The sequence below is a fragment of the Python bivittatus genome, unplaced genomic scaffold (assembly GCF_059951505.1).
Source record: "Python bivittatus isolate LINGU-HERP-01145 unplaced genomic scaffold, Pbiv_v1 ctg000210_np1212, whole genome shotgun sequence".
Lineage (NCBI taxonomy): Eukaryota > Metazoa > Chordata > Lepidosauria > Squamata > Pythonidae > Python > Python bivittatus.
This window is the reverse complement of record NW_028277053.1, coordinates 7,130,096-7,154,470: the sequence shown is the minus strand read 5'-3', so window position 1 is coordinate 7,154,470 and position 24,375 is coordinate 7,130,096. Positions and strand designations below refer to the sequence as shown.

The window sequence follows — 24,375 nt, the reverse complement described above, 5'->3', positions numbered from 1 at the left end:
TCGCTCACTTTGCATTTTGTAAATTGATAAACATAAACAAATATATATTTTTGAAAGCATTCTTACTTTACAGTATTTTTTCACACCTGCCTAAAACTTTTGCATAGTACTGTGTGTGTGTGTGTGTATAATTATAAAATATAAAACCAAAGCCACCATTAAAAAAAATAAACTAGGTGTCCTATCACTCATCATAGGCTTTTCAGTATAACTCAGTTTTCATGGAAGCAGGACAAGGAGGGCTACTGAGAAGCAGTATCTACAAGCCTCCAACACCCCATATTTTATTGAAAAATTTCACCCATTTACTTATCCATCTTTATCTTAATTTAAATTAAAGATAGAATAAATTTCACTCCTCTCTAAATCACATAAGCCAAGTTGTAAAGTCAGTAGTGGACCAAGATTTCATTTGTCTGCTGAGCATGTTAACTTCTCTAGGCTTTTTCTACCAGCTGCAATAGAAAAATAAGACAAAATTACTTCATGAGAACCGTAGGGATACACTCCTAAGACGAAATATTGTTGCATTACCAAGCACCAAAGCTGAATATCAAAAGCTGAATATAAAACAATGAAGTGTTATTTACCACAGCTGTCATTGAGGGGGGATCTCTTGGGAATCAAGGGACCAGGCTTTGATTAATTCCCAAAAATCTCAGAAGAGGCTGCTATTATTTGGTTAATGAAAAGCAGAGCCACTCAAAGTAGGCCAGAGAAAATGGCAGAAGTGCAACAAAAGTGGGGCAAAAAAGTATTTAGTCAGCCACCAATTGTGCAAGTTCTCCCACTTAAAAAGATGAGAGAAGCCTGTAATTTTCATCATAGGTATACCTCAACTATGAGAGACAAAATGGGGAAAAAAATCCAGAAAATCACATTGTCTGATTTTTAACGAATTTATTTGCAAATCATGGTGGAAAATAAGTATTTGGTCAATATCAAAAGTTCATCTCAATACTTTGTTATATATCCTTTGTTGGCAATGACAGAAGTCAAACGTTTTCTGTAAGTCTTCACAAGGTTTTCACACACTGTTGCTGGTATTTTGGCCCATTCCTCCATGCAGATCTCCTCTAGAGCAGTGATGTTTTGGGGCTGTCGCTGGGCAACACGGACTTTCAACTCCCTCCAAAGGTTTTCCATGGGGTTGAGATCTGGAGACTGGCTAGGCCACTCCAGGACCTTGAAATGCTTCTTACAAAGCCACTCCTTTGTTGCCCGCCTGGTGTGTTTGGGATCATTGTCATGCTGAAAGACCCAGCCACGTTTCATCTTCAATGCTCTTGCTGATGGAAGGAGGTGTTCACACAAAATCTCATGATACATGGCCCCATTCATTCTTTCCTTTACACGGATCAGTCGTTCTGGTCCCTTGGCAGAAAAACAGCCCCAAAGCATGATGTTTCCACCCCCATGCTTCACAGTAGGTATGGTGTTCTTTGGATGCAACTCAGCATTCTCTCTCCTCCAAACACAACGAGTTGAGTTTAGACCAAAATGTTCTACTTTGGTTTCATCTGACCATATGACATTTTCACAATCCTCTTCTGGATCATCCAAATGCTCTCTAGCAAACTTCAGACGGGCCTGGACATGTACTGGCTTAAGCAGGGGGACACGTCTGGCACTGCAGGATTTGAGTCCCTGGCAGCGTAGTGTGTTACTGATGGTAGCCTTTGTTACTTTGGTCCCAGCTCTCTGCAGGTCATTCACTAGGTCCCCCCGTGTGGTTCTGGGATTTTTGCTCACCTTTCTTGTGATCATTTTGACCCCACGGGGTGAGATCTTGCGTGGAGCCCCAGATCGAGGGAGATTATCATTGGTCTTGTATGTCTTCCATTTTCTAATTATTGCTCCCACAGTTGATTTCTTCACACCAAGCTGCTTGCCTATTGCAGATTCAGTCTTCCCAGCCTGGTGCAGGTCTACAATTTTGTTTCTGGTATCCTTCGACAGCTCTTTGGTCTTGGCCATAGTGGAGTTTGGAGTGTGACTGTTTGAGGTTGTGGACAGGTGTCTTTTATACTGATAACAAGGTCAAACATGTGCCATTACTACAGGTAACAAATGGAAGACAGAGGAGTCTCTTAAAGAAGTAGTTACAGGTCTGTGAGAGCCAGACATCTTGCTTGTTTGTAGGTGACCAAATACTTATTTTCCACCATGATTTGCAAATAAATTCGTTAAAAATCAGACAATGTGATTTTCTGGATTTTCTTTCCCATTTTGTCTCTCATAGTTGAGGTATACCTATGATGAAAATTACAGGTCTCTCTCATCTTTTTAAGTGGGAGAACTTGCACAATTGGTGGCTGACTAAATACTTTTTTGCCCCACTGTATGTGTGTATGACTTTTGTGACCTACTTTACTTTGGAGGAGCTCTAGCTTTCATCAAAGGCCATACTTTTAATTAAAAGTATCTAATTAGATTCTGAATCTTCCCCTTGCCTTCCAGCTTCACGGGACCATCCTTTTCATTGCACTGTTGATTCTGTTCCTGCTTTTGGCTTTAACACTCCTTTGGTGGTTTTGGCCACTCTGCTGCACATTGGTAAGTGCCGGTTGTGTTCAAAGCAGACATTGGCTGACAGGGATATTGAAAGCTCAGAAGAGGGGTCAATTTAGGCACCTTGCCCAGTCAGAGGGATCTTCAGCTGCTTCTTTTGTTTCAAGGCCTTTGGACAGCAGACTGATATCCAACATTTAGGAAGTGAAGCTTTTTTCCATTCTGAGGCAGGCTCACTTATTTTTAAATTGGTTTTACAGCCATGGCTTAAGCTCAGCTTGTTTTTCAGGAACTACAATTAAGGTATAGCCTGAGAACAATCTAAACAAATTAATAAATAAAATTTCTATGCTGTGAATATAGAACTTCCTTTAAATAAATGAAAACAGGATAAATGGTAAATATGCAGCTTCTAAAATTGCAAGATTTGGACCAATGAACATTGGCAACCCTGGCCAGAGAGCATCCCTAATTAATTCAGGACAGCTAAGCTAAATCAAAAAGAGGTAGTTAGGCATTACTAATTTCTTCTTTTGAAACAGTGGAGTTTGGGGGCTGAATGGCCACGGTATAGTTTTATTTTGTCATTACATTTCATCAGCTGTGGCTAGCATCTTCAGAGGCAGAATGAGCTGCTTTGTGATGTACCTCTTGGCAACTCACAGGCAATTGAAATGGGCTGACTGGGCTCTTGTATATGAAGCTGGGAAGCTGTTCTCTGATTGGTCCACATCACAGGAGTCCAAGAAAGCTGGTTCTTGGTTGGTTTCTCATATGATTGGTTAATTTTGAAGAAATTCTAAGAGGACCGGTTCCTGATTGGTCTGTCTTTGAATCTGGCTGCTGACTGGCTCCTTGTGTAAGTGGACTTCTGGTCAGTTTATTTTGGAGAATTCTAAGGGAGCTGGTTCCTGAATGGGCTGGTTTTGAGCCAGGCTACTTCTAGGCATTCTTTCTGGTAAGGCTGCTGCAGATTCTTTTTCATTAGATAAAAGCTGTTTAATCCTGGTGTGGCCTAAAGCTGGAATCTATGTTTTATTGATTTTCCAATTCTTCTCCTTTCTGACTCCTGCAGAGTCCACCAAGTTAACACTCATGAAATTTATCAGCAAATCAGTTACTTTTAGGAGTACAATCTCTTTAGTGAAGAAAGGGGAGATAAAGTAGCTGGATTAAGCTTCTGCAAAGAACTCTAAACTGCCCAAACCACTAAATCCCCTTAAGGAAAAAAGTTGTCTATCCTGAGGAGCAGTGCCACTTATCTGAAGTTCAGTGTGTGGATTTGGATAAATAAAATTAATCCACTATATAATTTTTTTAACTATTGCATTGAAATGATTTCACTCTGTTGAATCAAAACCTTTTCCAGCATCCAGAATTGCTGCCTTGGTTTTTCCCTGAGTTGCATCAGCCAATAAAATTAATAATTGGTTTTTATAAATGACTTGCTTCCAATAAATTATCACATTGGCATTATAAATGTTATATTGCATTGCTCAAGGTAGCTGATGAAAACCTATTTGGACCTCTCCTAATCTCTGTCTGGATCAGGAGTAATTTTGCATCCTTCCAAGAATTTGGCATTTTACCCAGAAATAGTTTTTCCCTTTGGAAAAAAAAGCCAATAGGCATGGGTTAATGTTACTGCTGGTAGTAAGACACGAGATTGCTGAAATGTTCAGTCTCCTTGTAATAATTGGTAGAAGTAAGAAAATATGTTCCTACGTACCAGTATTTAATGGGTTATTAAATAGAAGTTTTTGATTCTACTAAGTATATTTACAGTTTAAAGGTGCAGTGTAAAACTCTCCACTAAAATCTGAAGATCATAAGTTATGAAAGCATTTTCAGCATTCTGCTTTAGCTTTTAAGTGCAGCTTTGTATATATGAAGGCTTTATAAAATTTCAAAGGATAACCCTTTAGTACATTTTTAAGGATTAAAGTGAAGTATTTTCTGAACTGTGTCAAGTGTTTTGGAAGTAAAAGATGCTAAGACATTTTCCATGTTTTTAAATATTATGTTAACGGATATGATCAGTGGTTATGCTATTATTTTCCTTAGAACTTTTACAATCACGGTATGTTAAACAAATGAAAACATTTACTTCATAGCTTAATAGCTTAATAAGCTATATTCCTTAATATGGAGATAGATTGTTGAGTTACTGTTGCACGTGAGTATACAATCTGGTGCCATTCAGGAAGTTAAATCAACTCCCATCAGCCCCAGCTAGAATGACCAATGAAAAGCAATTATGGGAATTCTATTCTGAGACATCTGGAAAGTTTTAGGTTTCCTGACCCATGTGCATATTTTACATCATAGATGCACACATTTCTCATCACTGCATTTGCATTTTGATTCCTGTAGTTATAGTAGTATAAATCAGAAAACTACACAAACTTCATGTCCACAACCTGTAATAGAAAGTTAAAAAATGAGTGGATGAGCCAATTGGTGACATGTTTGCAATAATTAATAACTATTGAAGCTTTAAGCAACATTGCTTCTCCTGAAAAAAATGTAGGAGATTATTTTAATATATTTTAATGAGTAAAGAGTTTTACTCATTTACTCATACAGGCAGTGACTTCAGTCTGTGTTTCAGGTCATAAAGGAACCTCCACCTCCACCTCCTCTAGATCCTGTAAGTATCTCATTGCTCAAGGAGCCAAGAGTTTCTGAAGCTGGTTGGATAGAGATTCTCTCTGTCTGTAAAAAAAAAAAAAAAAAAAAAGAAGAAGTCCATTTGAACTATTTTATCTCTTAAGTTACCTTTCTTATGTAAATTTCAATATACACTGTTTTAGGATATTTGATATTTATCATAAACTAATCCCAATATTATTAGAAGCACGGAAAAAAATTAGATGCAAAATTTGTTGCTTGTTTTGCAGGCAGCAAGTTAGGTTAACAGGCATCTTAGTGATTTGCTGGGTTGAAATTCTTCCAAGATTTGTATCTTGGCAAGGTGGATTCCCTCCCTCCCGTCCTTGTGATGGTACAGCTCTTCATTGGCTGATGGCTATAACTCCATCCTTCTCTAACTGTTCTAAAAATAGAATTATTCCACTGTACTGCATGGGGAGATAGCAAACACCATTAGAAAAAATGGGTCTAACAGTAGAAGGCAGTAAGTTATTTGATCCCCCTTCTGAATTGTAGATTTTGGCATTTACAGATCATCACAAATCAGGATACCAGGTGAATATCTAGAGAGGCAGCAGCTCTCTCTAGCAGGAGGCAAAAGAGTAAACTTTCCAGTCTCCAAGAGTTAAAACTCTCTTAGGAGCCAATTCAAATGATGTCCCCACTGCTTTTATTGTAGTATAAAGAATTTTTTTAAGATAAGATGCTAACTATATTACTAAAATAATGTGTAGTTTGGAATCTCATATTGAAATCAATTAAATGAGACTTAAATGGTGCAAACCAAATTTGATGTATTGGAATTGACAAAAAAAACCTTTATAACTTTTCACCATTTAAATATTTAGATTTGGCTGCAGTATGTAGAGATCTCATTTCAAAATGTATCCTCAATTTTTTTCTCTGTAATGAGTTTCAGGCCTTATGCTGGCCAAACTGTGGGAATTGTACAGTTCCAGATTCCTGTGGCTCACTTCCTATGGTTTCTTTATGATGAAAGAAACATATAGAGAACAAAAGTATATGTAGTACTAATAGTACTAAAATTACTGATATGTTAATTATATACTAATATGTATTCTTATACTGAATATTGGGAAGGTAGCAGAATCTGTAGCTAGAATGAAAAGTTTTGTTCTTTAGAATCCAAATGGATTGATCCATTGATCTTTTATTGTGATAAATAGACAAAGGCAAGAAACTTCTCTCTTTTAAAAAAAATATTCTTAAAAGAAGCTGCAACCTGAAAAACAGGTCCACTGCTTTCTTCCAGGTTATGAAACATAGGCATGCAAAGCCAAGTTCCCAGATTATCTGCTTCTTGACCAAACCCAAGCTTTTTCTCTGACAGTCACTTTCTCTTTCCTTCCCACCCACCCTTTTTCTGCTTGTCCTCAGGAATCAGAAGATGAAGATGGGACGCCAAAAAAAAAGTGGCCTACAGTAGATGCATCTTATTATGGAGGGAGAGGTGTTGGTGGGATCAAAAGAATGGAGGTATTGAGATTGTTTTTCATTCATCAAATTATTAATTACAGAAAAAATAAATAGTTGATTAACAGTTTTTAAAATATCATAAAAGATGACATTCTAGAAAGAGTTGTGAACCTCAGACTGATGGTCTCTTGTATATTTCTTTGGTGCTACTCATGGGTGTCCTGAGGACCTTGCTTGTTTCTGTCATTCTGGTAACAGTAGTGTTGTGGTTTTGTGCTGCAAGCTCTGCCCTTTTTGTTTGTTCCAGAAGACTTCAGATTTTGGGAGTAGTTTGAAGTGTTTAGCGTATATGTGTGTGTTTCTCTGTGTGTATGAGTCTTACAAGAGAATTTTCCTCCATGTTTTTCTAGATGATACACTTATCAAAGTGAAATCAGAGCAGACCTGCCATGTTTCTTATGTTTTTCATTTTTGACAGACAGCTGAAGACCATCAGTATGGCCAACTCACTTCGTGCAGAGATACAATCAGATCTCATGTCCTAACAAGGCTCATGGGCATTATGATGTCCTGCCAGGATCTGTCTGTATTCCACATCTAACAGCTACAGAGTTCTCCTTCCCAAATAGCAAACCAGATCTGCCTTCAGATTCCCATTCCTCCTGGACTGTTGAATTGGTAAAAGACGAGTCAGGAAGAGCAAGACGGAATCATTATTATGAATAATACCCTAATGGGGAGTCTTTAAATAACAGAGTGGTTCAGGCATCAAAATGGAACTTAACAGAAGCATAAACTGGCTGAAAATGGCTAATGAAATTAGTCTTGCAAGAATTTGGAGATAACTTTGCAAGAAAGTATTTTTGTTAGGATGTACAATAACTTGGTAAAGGCCTTTGTCAGCCAACCAAGTGGAACAAGATTTGGATCTCTTGACAAGGAAACTACAGAATTATTATAGTGTGCAGGATATCATTTTCTTGCTATTAGGGAATGTAAGCTAAGTAGCAGATTGACTTACAGAACATCCATGCAGGAGACAAAATGGAAACGTAGCATTCAGATTTCTCAACAGATAATGACATGTTTATGTCAGACAATTTGGGACCTTTTTGCAACTCACAAAAGGAAGTTCTTTTTTCAAAGTTCATATGTACACCCACTCATGGAACAAGCTGGTTAGCAAAAAAATTAGCTCACTGGCCTCTATAAATTCTCTCTTTCTGCTGTCACGGCAGTTGAAAGATGGGGAGAGTAGAGTCAACCTCCTTGCTTGCTAAAGTGTACTTAATTCTTATAAGGAGGATTAAGAAGAAACTGTTGAAAGCTACTTCTCAGAAAGAGCTTCTTCCACAAAGTCCAATCTTTTATCCATGCCAAAAATCTTACTGACAGCCAAAGTAAAGCATTATAACTGAGCTGAAAGAGCCTATAAAGCACTGCTGACATCTAGAAAGATGTCTAGAATCAAATAATGCTAGGCCTGTAGCATTATTTGAACAACTCTTTTCAAGTGATATACAGAAGAAAGGAAGAATCTCACCTTTGGAAAGCTATCTATATTCTAGATACTTGAGTCCAATGGGCCTTTCCAACCTAGGATGTCAAGAAAGAGGTCTGTTTCTTCTCAGCCCCCTTTCAAACACTTTTATAGAAGGGTGGTTCTATTGAATTTCCCTTTCTCCAAGCATTTTGAAAAGTTATTTTGGGGTTAAATTGGATATTATCAACTTTCATTTTGGAATTGCTTGTGCTGAAAACCAAGAAAAGAAATATTTTGGTCAGAATTTAGCTGAATGTCCACAAAATACTTCATTCTTTTTTATCAACCTATAACTAGTTAGGCATCATTTATTACTTCCGAGAAAGTTGTTTGACAATAATTTCTCATCCCCAAGCATCCAGTCTAAGACTGTGAAAAATCCACTGCATCAAACTCTTTTAAATAAGTAGATGCTTTTAAAGGTAACTTTCTGAGTGAGGACATTGGCAAGTGTATGACTAGGTGTACTTTTAAAAAACCCTACAACATTGGTTTTCTTTGGAGAAATTCTGCAGATTTCGGATGCAGGGTATTACAAACAGTGATATCATAGAATGCCTAGTTCTTGTAGTCCTCTCTTAAGAATCATTTTTGTTGCATCCTGATTTCTGGAAAGCCCTCCACAAGGCAAAAGAGAAAGCCCCCCCCCCCCAAAAAACAAGCACTCTACCTGATGATTCTTCCTGAATCAGGGATGTATTATTTGGTGCAAATTTGGGAGATGAATATCACATGATATTGTTCTCCCCCCTTTTTTTTAATTTGGTCTGGTTACTTTTCCACCATCCCCCAAACCCTTATAGATAGTCTTTTCTTTTTTTTTTATTTGCAGAGTTGGAGTATTCGCTGCATGGCATTTTTGCAGGATGGGGTTACAGGGAGGAACTGAGGGATTTACTTTCCTGGTCTGATCTGGTAATAGGATTGTCCCTGTAACTAGAGGAAATTTAAAATGCATCCTACCAATGCATGGCAGGAGAGAAGCCATCTTGGTGAATAAAAAATCTTCCATGACACCCAGAGAACAGAAGTTTATTATTTTTTTAAAATCCATTTGTACACATTACTTTTCCTTTTCTCAGGACATACAGGGAAAGGAAGCATGGGTCTAACTGGTGAGAATTGGATTTTCCTTAATTGAACACCTAAAAGAGGGTCAACACAGCAAGACAATATAAAACTGAATGGTAGAGTCAAGTGGCAGTGAAATATAAAAGTCTGTGATCATTCATTTGACTATGCTTTCCAGTCAAAGTGAGCCCTCTCCCCCCCCCCCCCATGCAACTGCTCTTCCAACTGCTGGGAAGAAGCTACAATTTACTTATGTCCTACTGCACTCAGGTAAAATGGGGTGACAAAGGATCAACAGAGGAAGGAGCAAAACTAGAGAAGCCAAAGAACGCCATCATCAAATTACCAGAACAGGAATATGAGCCATGGGAGCCAAAGCCAAAGAAATACCATCTGCAGAAGTTGCCCTCTCAGAGGACATGGTATTCTCCCATAAAGGTAAGTTATGGAAGGACTTCAGACAAACTCTTGTGGAACTAAATGAGGGATGACCTCCTGCTCTCCTTTTCCAAGGCTTGCTTGTGTCATGCACATCTAGACAGAATCTTGAGCAAATGATGATCCCTGTGTTTTAAAGCCAACAGTGCTGCAAGAGTCTGATTATAAAAAGTTATACATAAAAATGTGTTTTTTGTTTTTATTGAGATTCTTGAATACATTATTAAAAGGCAAAGGGAAACAGTCTGAAGAGACCTTGTTGGTTTTATCCCAATATCCCCCCTCTCTTTATTGCCTCCCCATGACAAATTGTACATACATACGTGTGTGTGTAAATAAATAAATAAATAAATAAAAGAAAAGAAAAACTAATCTCTATTTTCCAATAGAGTTAAGAACCACCTTAGATTTTATGAGGTAGAATAAATAAAGCAGGTAAGGGGTTTTTTTTCCTGATCTTTTCTGGGTAAGGACAGTTACGTGAGCCTGAGAAAAGATATAGCTCTTATATCTTTATAAGAAACTTTATTGAATCATTAAAGCAGCATATCTGTCATCTATCTGTTAAAGTAGCTGCATCTTATTTCAGGCTCACATGGAAGCCTGGAAAAAAAAAAAGGATGTGTGGGTAAATGAATAACAAAGAAGTAACTGCACAAAGTATGAAGCATTTCTTCCAAATCATTTTCAAAGCATACTGTACACAGCTCTAATAGGTATGCTGCTTCTCAATATTCTTATCCAATCTGTATCAGAAGTGCAACTCCATGATGTGTTCGTCATTTGGAGTTTTAGTACCTTATTACTTTCTGGAACATTTTGTCTATCATTCTAGGGCAAGTTGGATGCTTTATGGGCCCTTATTAGACGAGGCTATGACCAAGTTTCTCTTCTGAGACCACAGCCAGGTGATAAGGTAAGATATTGTAGGTGCCCTGTTATGGAACTTCCCTGTTCCATAATAACAGTGCTCCTGATCTTTCAACTTGTCTTTCAGAATCTTGTATCACTGAAAATTATATCATTATAATCAAATATTTTCAGCGAAAACCTTCTTACGTTTTTACCTTCTTGTGTCCTTGTTCATTTTCTTGGAGCTCAAAGCTTGTATTGTAAGGTTAACTGGGTCTTGCCATATATTAAATAAATACCTTTATTCTGGGAAGAAAAATATTGGCATTTATTCTTAATAATCCCTATAATTGAATTTTACTTCAAATCATAGCAGATGTGCACAAATAAAATTGGAGGGGTCTACTCCATTATATACATACCTTACTTGGCCTTTTCCATTCCATTCCATTTCCATGAGCCATTTTGTTGTCCATTTTCCAGTCTGAAGAGATCTTTTTGGAAACCATTATTAATATTTATGAGTTTTTGCCGTCCTGAAAAATGTGATGTAATCTGCTAACTTGGCTACTGAATAAAGGCTGAGATCACCCATCCTGATGTTTTCTCACTGATTCCTATCATTTTATTTTTCAAAAATGTTTTACAAATCATCTCCTCAGCCTGATTTTCAGCAACTTGGGCGGTGATAGTACTCAGCATGAAATACCATCTCAAATACTCTTATGACCTGGGGTGAAAAACAAGGAAGCAGCATCTGGTTCAAATTCATTATTTCCTATGGCTGGAACATTTGATACTCTTTTTTTAAAAAAGAAAAGTCTTCACTTTGCTTTTCAGTCCAAACATAATAAGGGAATTCTGAAACCTTGGTTGACCAAAAGCCTTATACAAAGTGTCAGCATTCTCTTCCCAAATTCATTTCAGTTTTGTTGAAAATGTTTAGCATTTGCTGATGAAAAATCACATTTCTGAGCAATACACAGAGGATGGAATTCAATAGAACTTATTCCTAGGATAAGATACATGGCTGCAATATGAACTGGCATTCCAGCATAGAAGGATGCAATGAAAGAGACAGAAGCAGAGAGAGATTTCTTTAGAAGTGCTGAATGTGACCCAAGCAGCTTCTTGTTTGTCATAAAGAAAAGGAAGGCAGAAATTATCCTAACCACTAAATGCTAGGAACGCATTATGCAGGAGATCTGAAACTGAAGCTTTTTGCTTCCTAAAAGTAGCTAGTCAAGTAATCATTCCAGATGCTATCATAACCATGCCGTCTCCTGTAGGCAAACTCAAAACACATTTACTTGATTTGAGCCTTATTAATGACTTATTCAGTCATAGAATTCAGTATGACTATTTTCCAGGCAAGTGGGTACATATGCAGGTTTATCTGGGAGTAAGTTCTATCACATAGAGTGGGATATATTTCTAAATAAGTAAATATATCTAAATCAGTGTTTTTCAGTCTTGGCAGTTTTAAGATATGTAGACTTCAACTCCTAGAATTCCCAGGCAACCCTGGGAAACACTGATCTAAATCAGTATGGATATGCTTGGACTGAAGTAAGGCGTTTCTGGCCCTTTAATTAAAGGGGAATACAAGATATTCAGTCAGAAACAGTTCCTCGTGTCCAGATTAAATTCTGTCCCAGCCTTTAGTCAGCGACCAAGCTGTAGGCTTGTTCAGTTTGATGGACAAATACACCAACAAATCAGAGGTACACCCATGAGATCACCGCTCTCAGGACTCAGCAGAGATTGTAATGCAGTGTCTAGAAACTATAGCACTTCCATGCATATAACCAAAAGTATGGATCCGGTATGTAGATGACACCTTTGTTATAATAAAAAAAGGAAGAACTAGAGAAGATACATGAAAGTAACAACATCTTCAAAGGAATAAAATTCACTAGAGAGGAAGAAAACAACACGCTACCCTTCCTGCATACCCTCATCAGCAGACAGAGGAAACAACAGCAAATTAGAAACTCAAGTCTATCAGAAAACAACCCACACTAACCAAGTACTCCATTACCAACCTCCCACAAGAGCTGTGTAAGAACATTATTCAAGCAAGCACAAACATTGCAGCAACCCAGAACAGCAGAAAAAGGAAACAGACCACCTATACAACATCTTCCAACAAAATGGATATCCATGCAACTTTATCAAAAAGTGCCTGACCACTCAACCTACTACAACACAACCAACACAAGCTATGAAAAGGATAACACTGCCAAACATCAGAAATGTCTCAACCAACAGACTATTACAGCCACATGGCATCTCTGTAGCACACAAACCAACTAAAGCCCTCCAAAACATCTTAAGTAAACCAAAAGACCCAGTAGCCCAAGAAGAAAAAACAGGAGTCATCTCCAACATACAGTGTAAGGACTGTAACAAGCACTATGTAGGACAAACAGGCAGAAGGCTTGCAGAGCGCATCCATGAACACCAACTAGCAGTCAGAAGACATAGTGAAAACTCCTTAATCTCACAACATATGGCCAGACTTAACCATAGTTTCAACTGGGAAACTGTCAGCATCTTAGACCAAGCTAAATCCAAAAATGCGAGGGAATTCCTGGAAGCTTGGTATTCAGACAAGGCAGCCATCAACAGGCACATAAACAACATCTACACACTATTCAGAAGAGACGATAAAAAGGAAACAAAAAGACCAGAACATCTCCTTGTTAGCAATCATCATCCAAATAAGCAGTGATTAACACCAAGATTACCAGACAAACAATCAAGCAGTAAACAATATCCTAATCAAGGAACTACCAAGAGTATAAAAAAAAACAACCCACCCCACCAACACTGGCAGGGCAAGCTAATGTATATAAACAGAGAGCAAACCCCACTCCATTCTAGCACTGAAGATGTTACCTACCCAGGTAACAAAATGTTTGTAAGAAAACAACCAAGCTCAGAGAACCCCGAGGACTCCACAGTTTAGCCCTGAGCTACATATATTCTCTTCTATTGGCAAGCTGTAGGCCTCCAAAACTATTTTCAGAGATAATTCCCTAGGAAAAATGGGACCCATGCTTTCATAGCCAAATCTCTTAATTCAGGCTGAGCAAAACATTTGCTTTTAAAAAATGTATGTCATTTGAATTAGCTAAGCAATCCATGTTTACAGTTCTCAGAAAAGTTGACTGATATATTAAGAAGTACTTTAATCATTTAAAATAGAAGCAGCTGTTCTCAAAAGTTATGGTTAGTATAAAATTAAAGAGCCCTTTTTAACAAACCAATTGGTTCATTTTCTTCTAATACTGTAATATTCAATAGCTTTTGTTGCTATATTCAAATAATAATAGGCGAGATTTCAGTTTTGAAGATCTCATCTGCTGTAAATGCAAGTGCATTCAGAGATGACATTCAGGCTCCAGCATTTTTTGCAAGGGTATGTCATAATAAATATGACTATGACCAAGCTCACATGTGCAACCAGCTTTATTTTCCAAGACAAATACAATTTTTGGCTATTAAGTTATACATCTGTTCAACAAATCAAGCAATGTGGCAGAAACTGGCAATAGCATGGCATTGCCTATCACTTTAATTGAAGTAAAAGTAATGCAAAGTGATCTACATGACCTCTTTAGATTACAACCTGAACATGTTGGTGACTGGGGCTTGAAGAGGCAAAATTTGAGAATTCATGCTAGGTGACCATAGTAGTGCTTGTAAGCAAAGAAATTTACTAGCTAATGTTATTAGCTTTGAAACTATGGAAAGTAAGATTTTCCTCTCTCCCTCCCTCCCTCCCTTTGCCTGCATTTCATAAAAATAAATTTGGTGAATAACAGTAAAAAAAATAGTAACAATGAAATATTACTCTACAACCAGTATTAATAATAATAGAAATGGAAAAAAACAAACAGGGATTGACAGGCCTTAGCCAGGTGTCAAAATATTAATAAAGCTTGGTTATTGTGGACTTCTTAGGGGAGAGTATTCCACATTCTGACCAATATTGTAAAGAAGGTCTTCCATTGCTATCTGATTTTGTTTTCCTGTATTAGTGGGATGGGAAAGACCTCCATCTCTCCCATAATTTTAAGCCATGGAGAATATGGAATAGAGACAAGTATATAATTTCTAACCTCTGTTTTCTCTGTCAAAACAATCCCAGTATAGGAATATCCAATTTATACCTTTATAAATGTATACCTTCAGCTGAGCCTGGAATCAGTTAGGTAACTAGTGAGCTATTTCAAAATCCAAATATTATTCCTGTCGGTATCCAGACCCTTTCTGAGTTTAACTTATCTCCATTAGCTGCATAAGGGGCTCTGGATGCTGAAATGGTCTTTTTTTCTGATTCTGAAACCCATCAGAGTTTAGGCAGGGACAGAGGCTGAAGAGAAGAATGATAATGAGCTATTGGGGGTAGTCAGCTGGCCAGTTCATGGTTCCCCATGCCTCATGTATAAATTGGTATAAGGAAGCTTCCTACATCCCTAAACACAAGATCATGGCAACGTTTTCTTGCTGGGAAGTAGGGCTTTGAGACTGCAGCCTTAAGAGAGACCTGGGATTCATCTGACTATATTAGAAAGAACTACATCAGAGGAGCATGGCGCACTTTCTCATAAGCACTGCTTCAAGAGGAAAAAGCCTGTCCTGCTGGTTCAGGTAGTCAGAATTGTTCTTAATCCAAACAGAGCAATGTCTTAACATACCATCTAAGCCAAAAAAGAGGAGGCCATATTTAATTTAGGATTCTTTTGCATGATACCATGTTAAAGATTATTACCTAAGCTTGCCTTACCCCTGAGGTTACCAGAATTAACCTCAGAATGATTACAGGGAGGGAGGAAAATTCTTTTTTTTCCTCAAGCATATTACTGACAGTTATAATGTTCTTTCTCCTAAAGAATTTATTTTTCATTCAAAGGAGTGAGATAGGGACATTTTTCAGTAACAAGATCCAGGCATTCAATCAACATATGAGCAGAGAGGAGGTTGACACTGAGCTTTCCCTTACTACATGTCCTTATATAACTCAGCCCTTGCTGTATCAACATAACATCTTACTGGGATAGCAATAGACAGTGTTGACTTTTGTTGTATTTATTTGTTTGTTTGTTTATTATTTTATTTTATTTATTTATTCAATTTATATAGCCGCCCATCTCAAACCAGTGACTCTGGGCGGCTAACAACAATAAAAACAGCCAACATTTAAAACAGTACAAAAAATTAAATATAAATATAAATGCAGCCAAGAGATCTTAAAAAACTGTCGGTATTAGCACAACCATGAAGCGGGGCCCTTCACACTTGGGGCCCCAGGCCCAGGCATAAAACCAGGTCTTCAAGGCCTTCCAAAAAGCCAAAAGGGTCAGGGCCATCCTAATCTCAGGAGGGAGGATATTCCAGAGGGCAGGCGCCACAGCAGAAAAGGCACATCTCCTGGTCCCCACCAGCCGACATTCCTTGGCTGATGGGACCCGGAGCATCCCCAACGTGCCAGACCGGATTGGAGGGGTAGAAACAACGGGGAAAAGACAGTCCCTAAGGTAACCCGGTCCCAAGCCATGAAGGGCTTTATAGGTGACAACCAGCACCTTGAACTGCACCCGGAAACACACCAGCAACCAGTGCAGCTTCCAGAGCAGTGGTGTTATATGTGCCAAGTAACCAACACTATTTACAACCCAGGCAGCTGCATTCTGTACCAGCTAAAGCTTCCGAATGCTCTTCAAGGGCAGCCCCATGTAGAGCGCGTTGCAGTAGTCCAAACGGGAGGTCACGAGGGCATGAGTGACAGTGAGTAGAGCCTCCAGGTCCAGGAATGGGCACAACTGACACACAACCCGAAGGTGTGCAAAGGCCCTCTTATCTGTGGTTGCCACCTGCTCTTCCAGCAGGAGCTGTGAGTCCAAGAGGACCCCCAGATTGCACACCAAGTCTGTCTGGGGCAGAATCACCCCATCCAGACTCAAAGATGGAAGAACCTTCTTACTGGAAGGCCCAAAAACCCAAAGCCACTCAGTCTTGCTTGGGTTGAGCCAAAGCCCATTGCGCCCCATCCAGGCCCCTACAGCCTCCAGGCACTGAGATAGGACATCCATGGCATTGCTCAGACAGCCCGGGGAAGAGATACAAAGCTGGGCATCATCAGCATACTGATGGTACCTCATCCAAACTGTTGGATCACCTCACCCAGCGTCTAATGTAGATGTTAAATAAGAGGGGCGAGAGAACCGAGCCCTGTGATACCCCACACAGTAGGGGCCGTGGACTGGACCTCTCCCCTCCTACCAACACCGACTGGAACCAACCCCGGAGGGAGGAGGAGAACCAGCACAACACAGTGCTGCCCACCCCCAACTCCCAAAGTCAGTCCAGAAGGATACCATGATCGATGGTATCGAAGGCCTTCGAGAGGTCAAGAAAAGCAAGGATGGAAGCACTGCCCCCATCCTGCTCCCACCAGAGATCACCCGAGAGCGTGATCAATGCTGTCTCAGTCTCATATCCCGGCCTGAATCCTGACTGAAAGGGGTCCAGATAATCCGCTTCATCCAGAGCCCTTTGATGCTGCCGTGTGACCAGTTTCTCAACAACCTTCCCTAAAAGGGGAGGTTGGAGACTGAATGAAAACTATCCAGATTAGTTGGGTCGAGTGACAGCCCTTTGAGGAGGGGGTGTACCACCGCCTCCTTAAGAGCTGGCGGTACCACCCCCTCCCTCAAAGAGGAATTAACCACCACCCAGACCCAATTACATGTCCTCTCCCGGGCAGCCTTGACCAGCCAGGAGGGGCACGGATCTAACACAGAAGTGCCCGAACTAACAGCGACAAGAACCCTGTCTGCTTCCTCAGGTTGAACAGGCTTGAACTCCTCCCAGATAACACTGCAAGACTCAGCCCCCATAGCCCCCACTGGCCTTGCATCAAGGCTGGCATTCAATGCAGAGCGGATGCGAGTGACTTTACCTGCCAGATGCTCAGCGTGTTCCTCACAACGGCCCTGAAGCTAGACCCCTGAATTACTCCCTCCGAGGAGGGTCCGGGTCACCCGAAACAGGGCTGCTGGGCAGTTATCTGCAAATGCAATAAGGGTGGAGAAATAATTACGTTTCGCCACCCTTACCGCCATGAGGAAGGCTCTAATTGCAGCTCTAGCTTGTGTTTGATCGTCTTTGCTCCTCATCTTCCACCAGCAGCACTCTAGATATCTCTTAGCCCTCTTAAGCTTCCTCAGTTCTTCCGTATACCACAGAGAGCTACGGGGGCCATGGGCATGGAGAGGCTGCTCAGGCGCGATCCGATCCAAAGCCATGGCCGCGCGCTCATTCCATGTGGCCACCAAGGCTTTGGTTGGGCCGTGCAGCAGAACAACCCCAAGCTCCCTCTGAAACCCAGTTGGGTCTATTAGTGTCTGGGGTGGGCTGATCTAATAGGCCCCACCTCCCTGCAGAGGGGGGTGGTGCCAGAGAACTGGAGGCTCATCAGGAAGTGATCTGACCATGACGTGAGAAACCAATACCTCCCCCAATTTCAGAACATTCTGCCACTGCTCCAACAGAAAAACCAGGTCAGGCGAATGACCATTATTATGCGTCGGGCCCTGGATGACCTGGGACAGTCCCATGGCTGTCATGGTGGCTGTAAACTCCCAGGCTACCTCTGACCCCGCCTCCAAGGAAGGCAGGTAGAAATCCCCCAAGGCCATAAACCTGGGGAACTCCACCGCCAACCCGGCTACAGAGTCAAGGAGCTCAGGCAGGGAGGTTACTACGCAGCAGGGAGGGTGGTACAGTAGCAACAGTCCCAACTGATCCCTCTTAGAGCCCAACTTAACAAACAGGGTCTTGCACCTGGCAATCTGAGGAGCAGCACCCCTGAATGCCTCCCAAGTGTCTTGGATGACCACCGCCACCCCACTGCCCCTACCCTGGGGTCTTAATAGTAAACAAATTATATTATCCTCAGAGTAGGTGGGGGGGGGAGATAATATTTTTAAGAGTTTGATTGGCTGATATATAGTCAATTATATGTATTTCCCATCCATCAATGATATGTATTTCCCATCCACCCTCTCCTAAGATACAGGCAGCTTCCAGGGGTAGCTATCAATAATCAGTCATACGAATTGAGTTGGTCATATGACTACAGCTCCCCAAAAGTGGGGAGGGCATAAGGAATATAAAGAAGAATTCTTTGGCTATGTGATAAATTAAGCAGGAAAAAACTCTTTATTTTCCAGAATTTGAAGGATGACAGCAGAAAACTTTAAAATATGGACTGGGAACAAGATAAGGCCAGTGTAAGACTGCCAGAGCGTTCTGGTACTGATTTAATGGCAAGTGAGGAAAGGACATTGACCAATGTGTCCTTTGGTGTCTAAGGAGGGTTTTGTACTTATGGTATGTGTATAGAGTAAAAGTCACAGATATGTACATGCTCTATGTACAGATGTCAGGAGCTGAGACTAGTCAATATGGTCTTGCTCATATATTAACTGAAATCATAGCTTAATTGAAAGGGATGGGAATGGGATGGGAAAGTTGACTTTATCCCTAGGAGTTGTATCTTGTCATCAGAAGGCCCATCCATTCCAAAACCAGATTCAAGTGTCTCTAATTAGTGTTGAGCTATAGAATTGGAGACGGGATTTTGCTCTTTCATTACCTGCCAGTCCTTGGCTAAGGTGGATTCTGCCAAGATGAAGTTGGGAAAGAGGTATTTTGAAATGGAATGGAACCTTGGTAGGCTGCTGTGATTAAGTTGTGGTCAAGAAGCCTCATATCTAACCATAAAAAGCCACAGAAGTGCAGCTACAGGGCAGGCCTGTGCACTCAATTCTTTCCCTCTTTTGTAAACACCCTCTTGGCAAAATTAAGCCCCACTTTTTGAGGGGAGTAACGTTGATATATAACATTTTAGAACAGGTACGGGATATTCCTAAACCTCATTGTAGACTTGCCCAAGCATTAAAAAAATAATTGTTTCAGCATATGGCAAGAAGATGCTGCAGAATATTTTGAAAAATTAAGAAAATTGGTTGATTCCCACCTTTCTTTTCTGCTCTGCAAGTCCCAAAGATGATGAATGACCTCCAGCAACTCAGAACAGAATGGATATTTCTTTTCTGTGAATGTATATTATCTTAACCTTCTAGGTAGGATATTTCCCACCGGTCTAGACCCTTGTGAGCCTTGTGGAAAAGTTAGAGCAGGTCAACTGATGGCATAAGTGAAATAGGGATTTTCTGGAATAGTTCTACTTCTATTCATCTCTGTCTCATTTGGAGTAGTTTTGTTTTTTGCCATTGCTGTTTGGGTTGATGAATTGTTTAACCTGCCAATTTTCTGGATTTCATCAATGTAACTATCACTCTCAAGACTGAGGGTCCCACTTAATCCACAGGGACCATATTGATGGTGCTACATACAGTAAATAATAGTTAAGAGTAAGCGCTAAATAAATCAGCAAAGACGATTATATAGGGATGTGTGAAATATATATTCATTTTTTTTCTGTTCTGTTCTGTTTTGTTTTGTTTTGTTTTTACCCAGGGGCGGTGCATGCATTTTGCACGAATGAAATCAGATGGAACACTCATCTCCTATCAGCCACCTGTAAGGTCACCACAGCCACACATCCTCAACAATGCACCAAGGCATCCGTCCCCTCCAGAACCAATCCAGCCTCCTCCCTGCAGGGAGCTCCCTCCTGGACCTCCCCCATCAAGGCACCCACCAGGGCCACCTCCATCCCGCCCGCCACCTCAGCCTCTAATCTAAAGTGCAGAAACTAAGGTTGCCCTAATCCAGTTCTTGGGAGAAGAGAGCACATTCACTTTCCATAGACAAAATCAGATTTTGTTGCTGGGCAACAAAAAAAAAACGCTAGTGTCAGTTTATATTAGTTAATTATATTTATATTATAATTGCAATATAAAAACCTGTTACTAAGCTCAGAACTCCTTTTGCTTGAATGCATTAGACATTCATACAACTAGAAAACAGTAACTGAAGGATGACTTCTGTATTTCCCATGGTGAATGCAAAATGCAGAAACAAAACAATGTTGACAGCAAAAAAATATCTATATTATTCACTGCTATAAGTGCTGTTAATGCCTTGGGAAAAATCTGTTACTTTTATGTTTTTACTGTATAATAAGATGCCATATTGTAGATTCAACCATAAGACTCCTCTGGTAGGGATCTTGAGCTTCTGTTACTTTGCAGTTCCCCTGTGAGATTAGATGAAACTGTAAGACTTAGGGTGAAGTTTCTGGTCATACGCAAAGTATGCAATTCAGTATTCACGTCAGTAGCATCCATCTGCAAGTACAACTCAAATCTAACTTAGTGCCCCCTGCTTTCTCCCTGTGGAAGCCAGTACTGTCTGGAAAACCCACTCATGCCCCTAAAAGCTGCTGCAGTTTTTCCTTTTTCCAACACAATGGAATGGTGAAAATAAATTATGTAAAAGTGCTCAGGGCTCTGTCTGTTAGAACAGAAAGGGACCAAATTTGGTGCAGGGGGTGGAAAGTAAATTCAGAAAAAGAAGAACTGAGTTGGAAAATGGGCCAGGTCTATGTGGAGGCTTTGGAGAAAATTCCAGGAAAAATCCTCCAATGCACCCCCTTGGAGAGTGGCAGCTGGACAGCAGCTCAGAATATTGCAAAGTGCTGAAAAAAACTGTACATGCTTTTTCTTTGGTAGTCATAGTAACAGAGACTTATGTAAGCATCACATAATACTACTTTTTCCTGTATTTAGAGCTTCATGTTGCTGAATTATGAACCTGAGCAAAATAAACTATTCCAAGGAGGGCTAAGAATGTAGATAGATGTGTGGTAACAAATGATAGTAATTTTAAAGAAAATAAGAGAAATCAAGTTTTGAACAGATGCCTTTCTGCTAGGGTATTTGGATCGTGCCACATTGGAAGGTGTTAAGGAGTGAAAGAATAGAGGACTTAAATTGTTGGGAAGTGGATTCTCCTGAAACTCAAGTGAATTATGTGTGAGCAAAAAACGATACTCTCTGTCCACCTATCTGTATACCCTCTTCTACAATTAAAGTTTTTCTACATATGCATGCACCTCATTAGCAAGGTGTGCAGTGATAACTATGAATTGATAAGGGCTTTGTAGATTAAAAGCCTCATACTCCAAACATCATGTAGTGTTAATGAATTTAAAACAGAAATAAAATAGCAAAATGCATTGCAGGATGTCATGCTAAATTATTTCATCAGACGCATGAAATCATAAATTCATTGGGAATTAAGCTTCAGTCTGTGTTAGGATTTTTAAAAATCTGGTACAGATCAGAGACACAGACGGAATTTGTTTTTCCCACAAAACCTATTTTATTATACAAAATTAAATTCTAATTCCTTACTTCTAATCTTAATGCTTGTTTTTATGTTTCTACCTACCTATAATCCACAGTATTCCTATTACTGTAAGTTTACCACTATTTCTATCTTATTTAATCTATAAATATGTTTTCCTATCTTAACTGTTTCCTAGCTCTTTAAGTCTTTCCTTTCCCCCCCAGGTCTTTAGCTCTTGTAGCCAATCTCAGTCCAGTTGCACATGAGAACCCTTTTCATTCCCCTATAGACTGGCAAATCTCTCCCTCCCTCCCAGCACTCACAGGCCTCTCTTTCTGGAGCTGGTTGGTGGAGCTCCACACCTGGGCTGCTGCAGACAGCAGCCTTATTTTGGGTCACCTCTTTTGTAGACTCTGGTGGGGCAGTTTCCTTCCCGGCCTCTCAGCCAGTCTTCCAGCTCCCCAGGCTTACAGTTTTCTTTCACTTTCTGGAGACTGTTTGCCTTTGGGCTGGAGGCTCCCTCCACCCCTCTTCTTGGCTTGACTCCTTTGCTGCCACACCCACACACATGCTTGATTTCTGATCTGTTTTATGGGACAAACTCTGCAGCCCGAAAGCTCTAGATCCCAGGAGAGAAAAGAGATGCCTGCTCACTCTGGATGGTGAGTTTGCTCTTCCACAGTCCGATACAGAGGATTTCAAACATGCTGGAAGTCTGGCCTGTAGAATGTTATGCTTTGCTTGAGATCACATAGAGACCTTAAGACTGGATTGCTGAATCCATAACCTAGTTTTGTATCTGACATGGTGGTGTCTCCAGGTTCCTCCCCAGCTGCTCAACAAAGTGCTGAAGTTGATTCTGTGCAACATAAGAGTCAGTGGTCTTGAAATCAGTGAGATATTACAATCTTAGATTTCAACTTACTGACCATTTGAAAATTACTTTCACTAATGCTGTTGTGTATCACCTTCACTCTCAGAGTACTGATAGGAAAAAGTCACATCCTTATCATTTGTGCTTCATACAAAATTTGGCTCCAAATCTAAGATCATTACCTAATATCCCTTCCAACCATCTGTGAACAATCCAGGAACGAAATCTTTTTGCACCCTCATTTTCTCTGGAATACATATCCTTTTGAGTTATTTCTTACATTTCTTCTCTCCAAAACTTTAACTTTCCTATCTTAACTACCGACTGAAATGTTCTTGATCTACAGTATAGCAGTTCATTCCATTATTTCTATAGTACAACAGTCTGCAGCATACTGTATTATGTAAATGCTTTCCTCCTCCTCCTCCTCCTCTATATTTAGAAGATGGTGCTGAGGCAGTACTATTGAAAGCCTAGATCATTGGTTTATAGTGTGCCAGAAGGTTCCAGCTTGTCCTCCATGCTGTTCAACATCTGCATAGATCAGCTGAGGGAGATCATCAGTACACTGATAATGCCTAGCTCTATTACTCCTTTCCATCCAATTCCAAGTAAGCAATCAGTATCCTTGAACATTGCTTATGTTTGACAATAAACTAGATGAGGAAAAACAAGCTGAAATTACCTCCAGACAATATGGAGGGACTGCTGATTAATAAGGAACTGGCTGTGAGGTTCAGCCTGTTCTTGGACAGAGCTTTATTCCTTCTGAGAGAGGTCTGCAGCCAGAGGCTTGCTTTTAATCCTCAGCTATCAACTGGATTGGCAAGAAATGTGGTGGGAGCCACAATCACATCTAGTACATCAGCTAAACTGGTCAGATTTGGCAAAGGATTATCCACATCCTGGTTACATCCCACTTTGACTAATGTAACAGGCTCTATAGGGGACTGTCCATGAAAATGATGATGATGATGATGATGATGATAGTAGTAGTAGTAGTAGTAGTAGTAGTAGTAGTAATTTGTTATATTTATATGCTGCCTGACTCACAGAGGCTCTGGGTGGTTTACAATTGTTAAAAACATTTAAGAGCAAAAAACAATACAAAAATACAAAAACAGCACAAGACAAAAGAACAACGATGGCAAAGCAAACAAACCCGGAGGGGAACAAAAAGGAAGAATGGGGCATGAGTCATCCTTGCCAAAGGCCTGGGTGAAGAGCCACGTCTTTAAGGCCTTTCAAAATACCGGTAAGGTGGGAGCCGTTTGAATTCTGGGGAGAACCTCATTCCAGAGAGCAGGTGCTGCTACAGAGAAGGTGCGCTTCTGGGGTCCAGACAGATAGCATTGTTTAATCAATAGAACCTGGAGCACACCAACCGTGAGAGATCAAACCCGCCAGGCAGATATTATGGGAGACAGGTGGCCCCTCAAGTAACCAGGCTGTATGCCATGTAGGGCTTTATAAGTAAAGACCAGCATTTTGAATTGCACCTGGAAGCAAACTGGCAACCAGTGCAGCTTGTGAAGCAGAGGTATTACATTAGCATTCCAAGACATGCCCATCAGTGCCTGCACCGCTCCATTCTGGACCAGCTGAAGCTTCTGGGTGGTCTTCAAGGGCAGCCCCATGTAGAGTGTATTGCAATCCATGAGGTGAC

The 24,375-nt window shown here is 40.2% G+C and overlaps 1 protein-coding gene across 1 annotated transcript in view; it reads left to right on the top strand.

The window, feature by feature from the left end:
• The window catches only part of ANTXRL (ANTXR like), a 50,207-nt gene extending 27,492 nt beyond the window's left edge, over positions 1–22,715 (top strand). The window contains exons 13-18 of the mRNA XM_088139387.1: positions 2,461–2,556; positions 5,123–5,161; positions 6,562–6,660; positions 9,485–9,652; positions 10,488–10,568; positions 20,060–22,715. Coding sequence (XP_087995513.1) covers positions 2,461–2,556; positions 5,123–5,161; positions 6,562–6,660; positions 9,485–9,652; positions 10,488–10,568; positions 20,060–20,287 — 711 coding nt within the window. The 3' untranslated portion in view covers positions 20,288–22,715. The remainder of the gene's footprint in view (positions 1–2,460; positions 2,557–5,122; positions 5,162–6,561; positions 6,661–9,484; positions 9,653–10,487; positions 10,569–20,059) is intronic.
• The last annotated feature ends 1,660 nt before the right edge of the window (positions 22,716–24,375 follow it).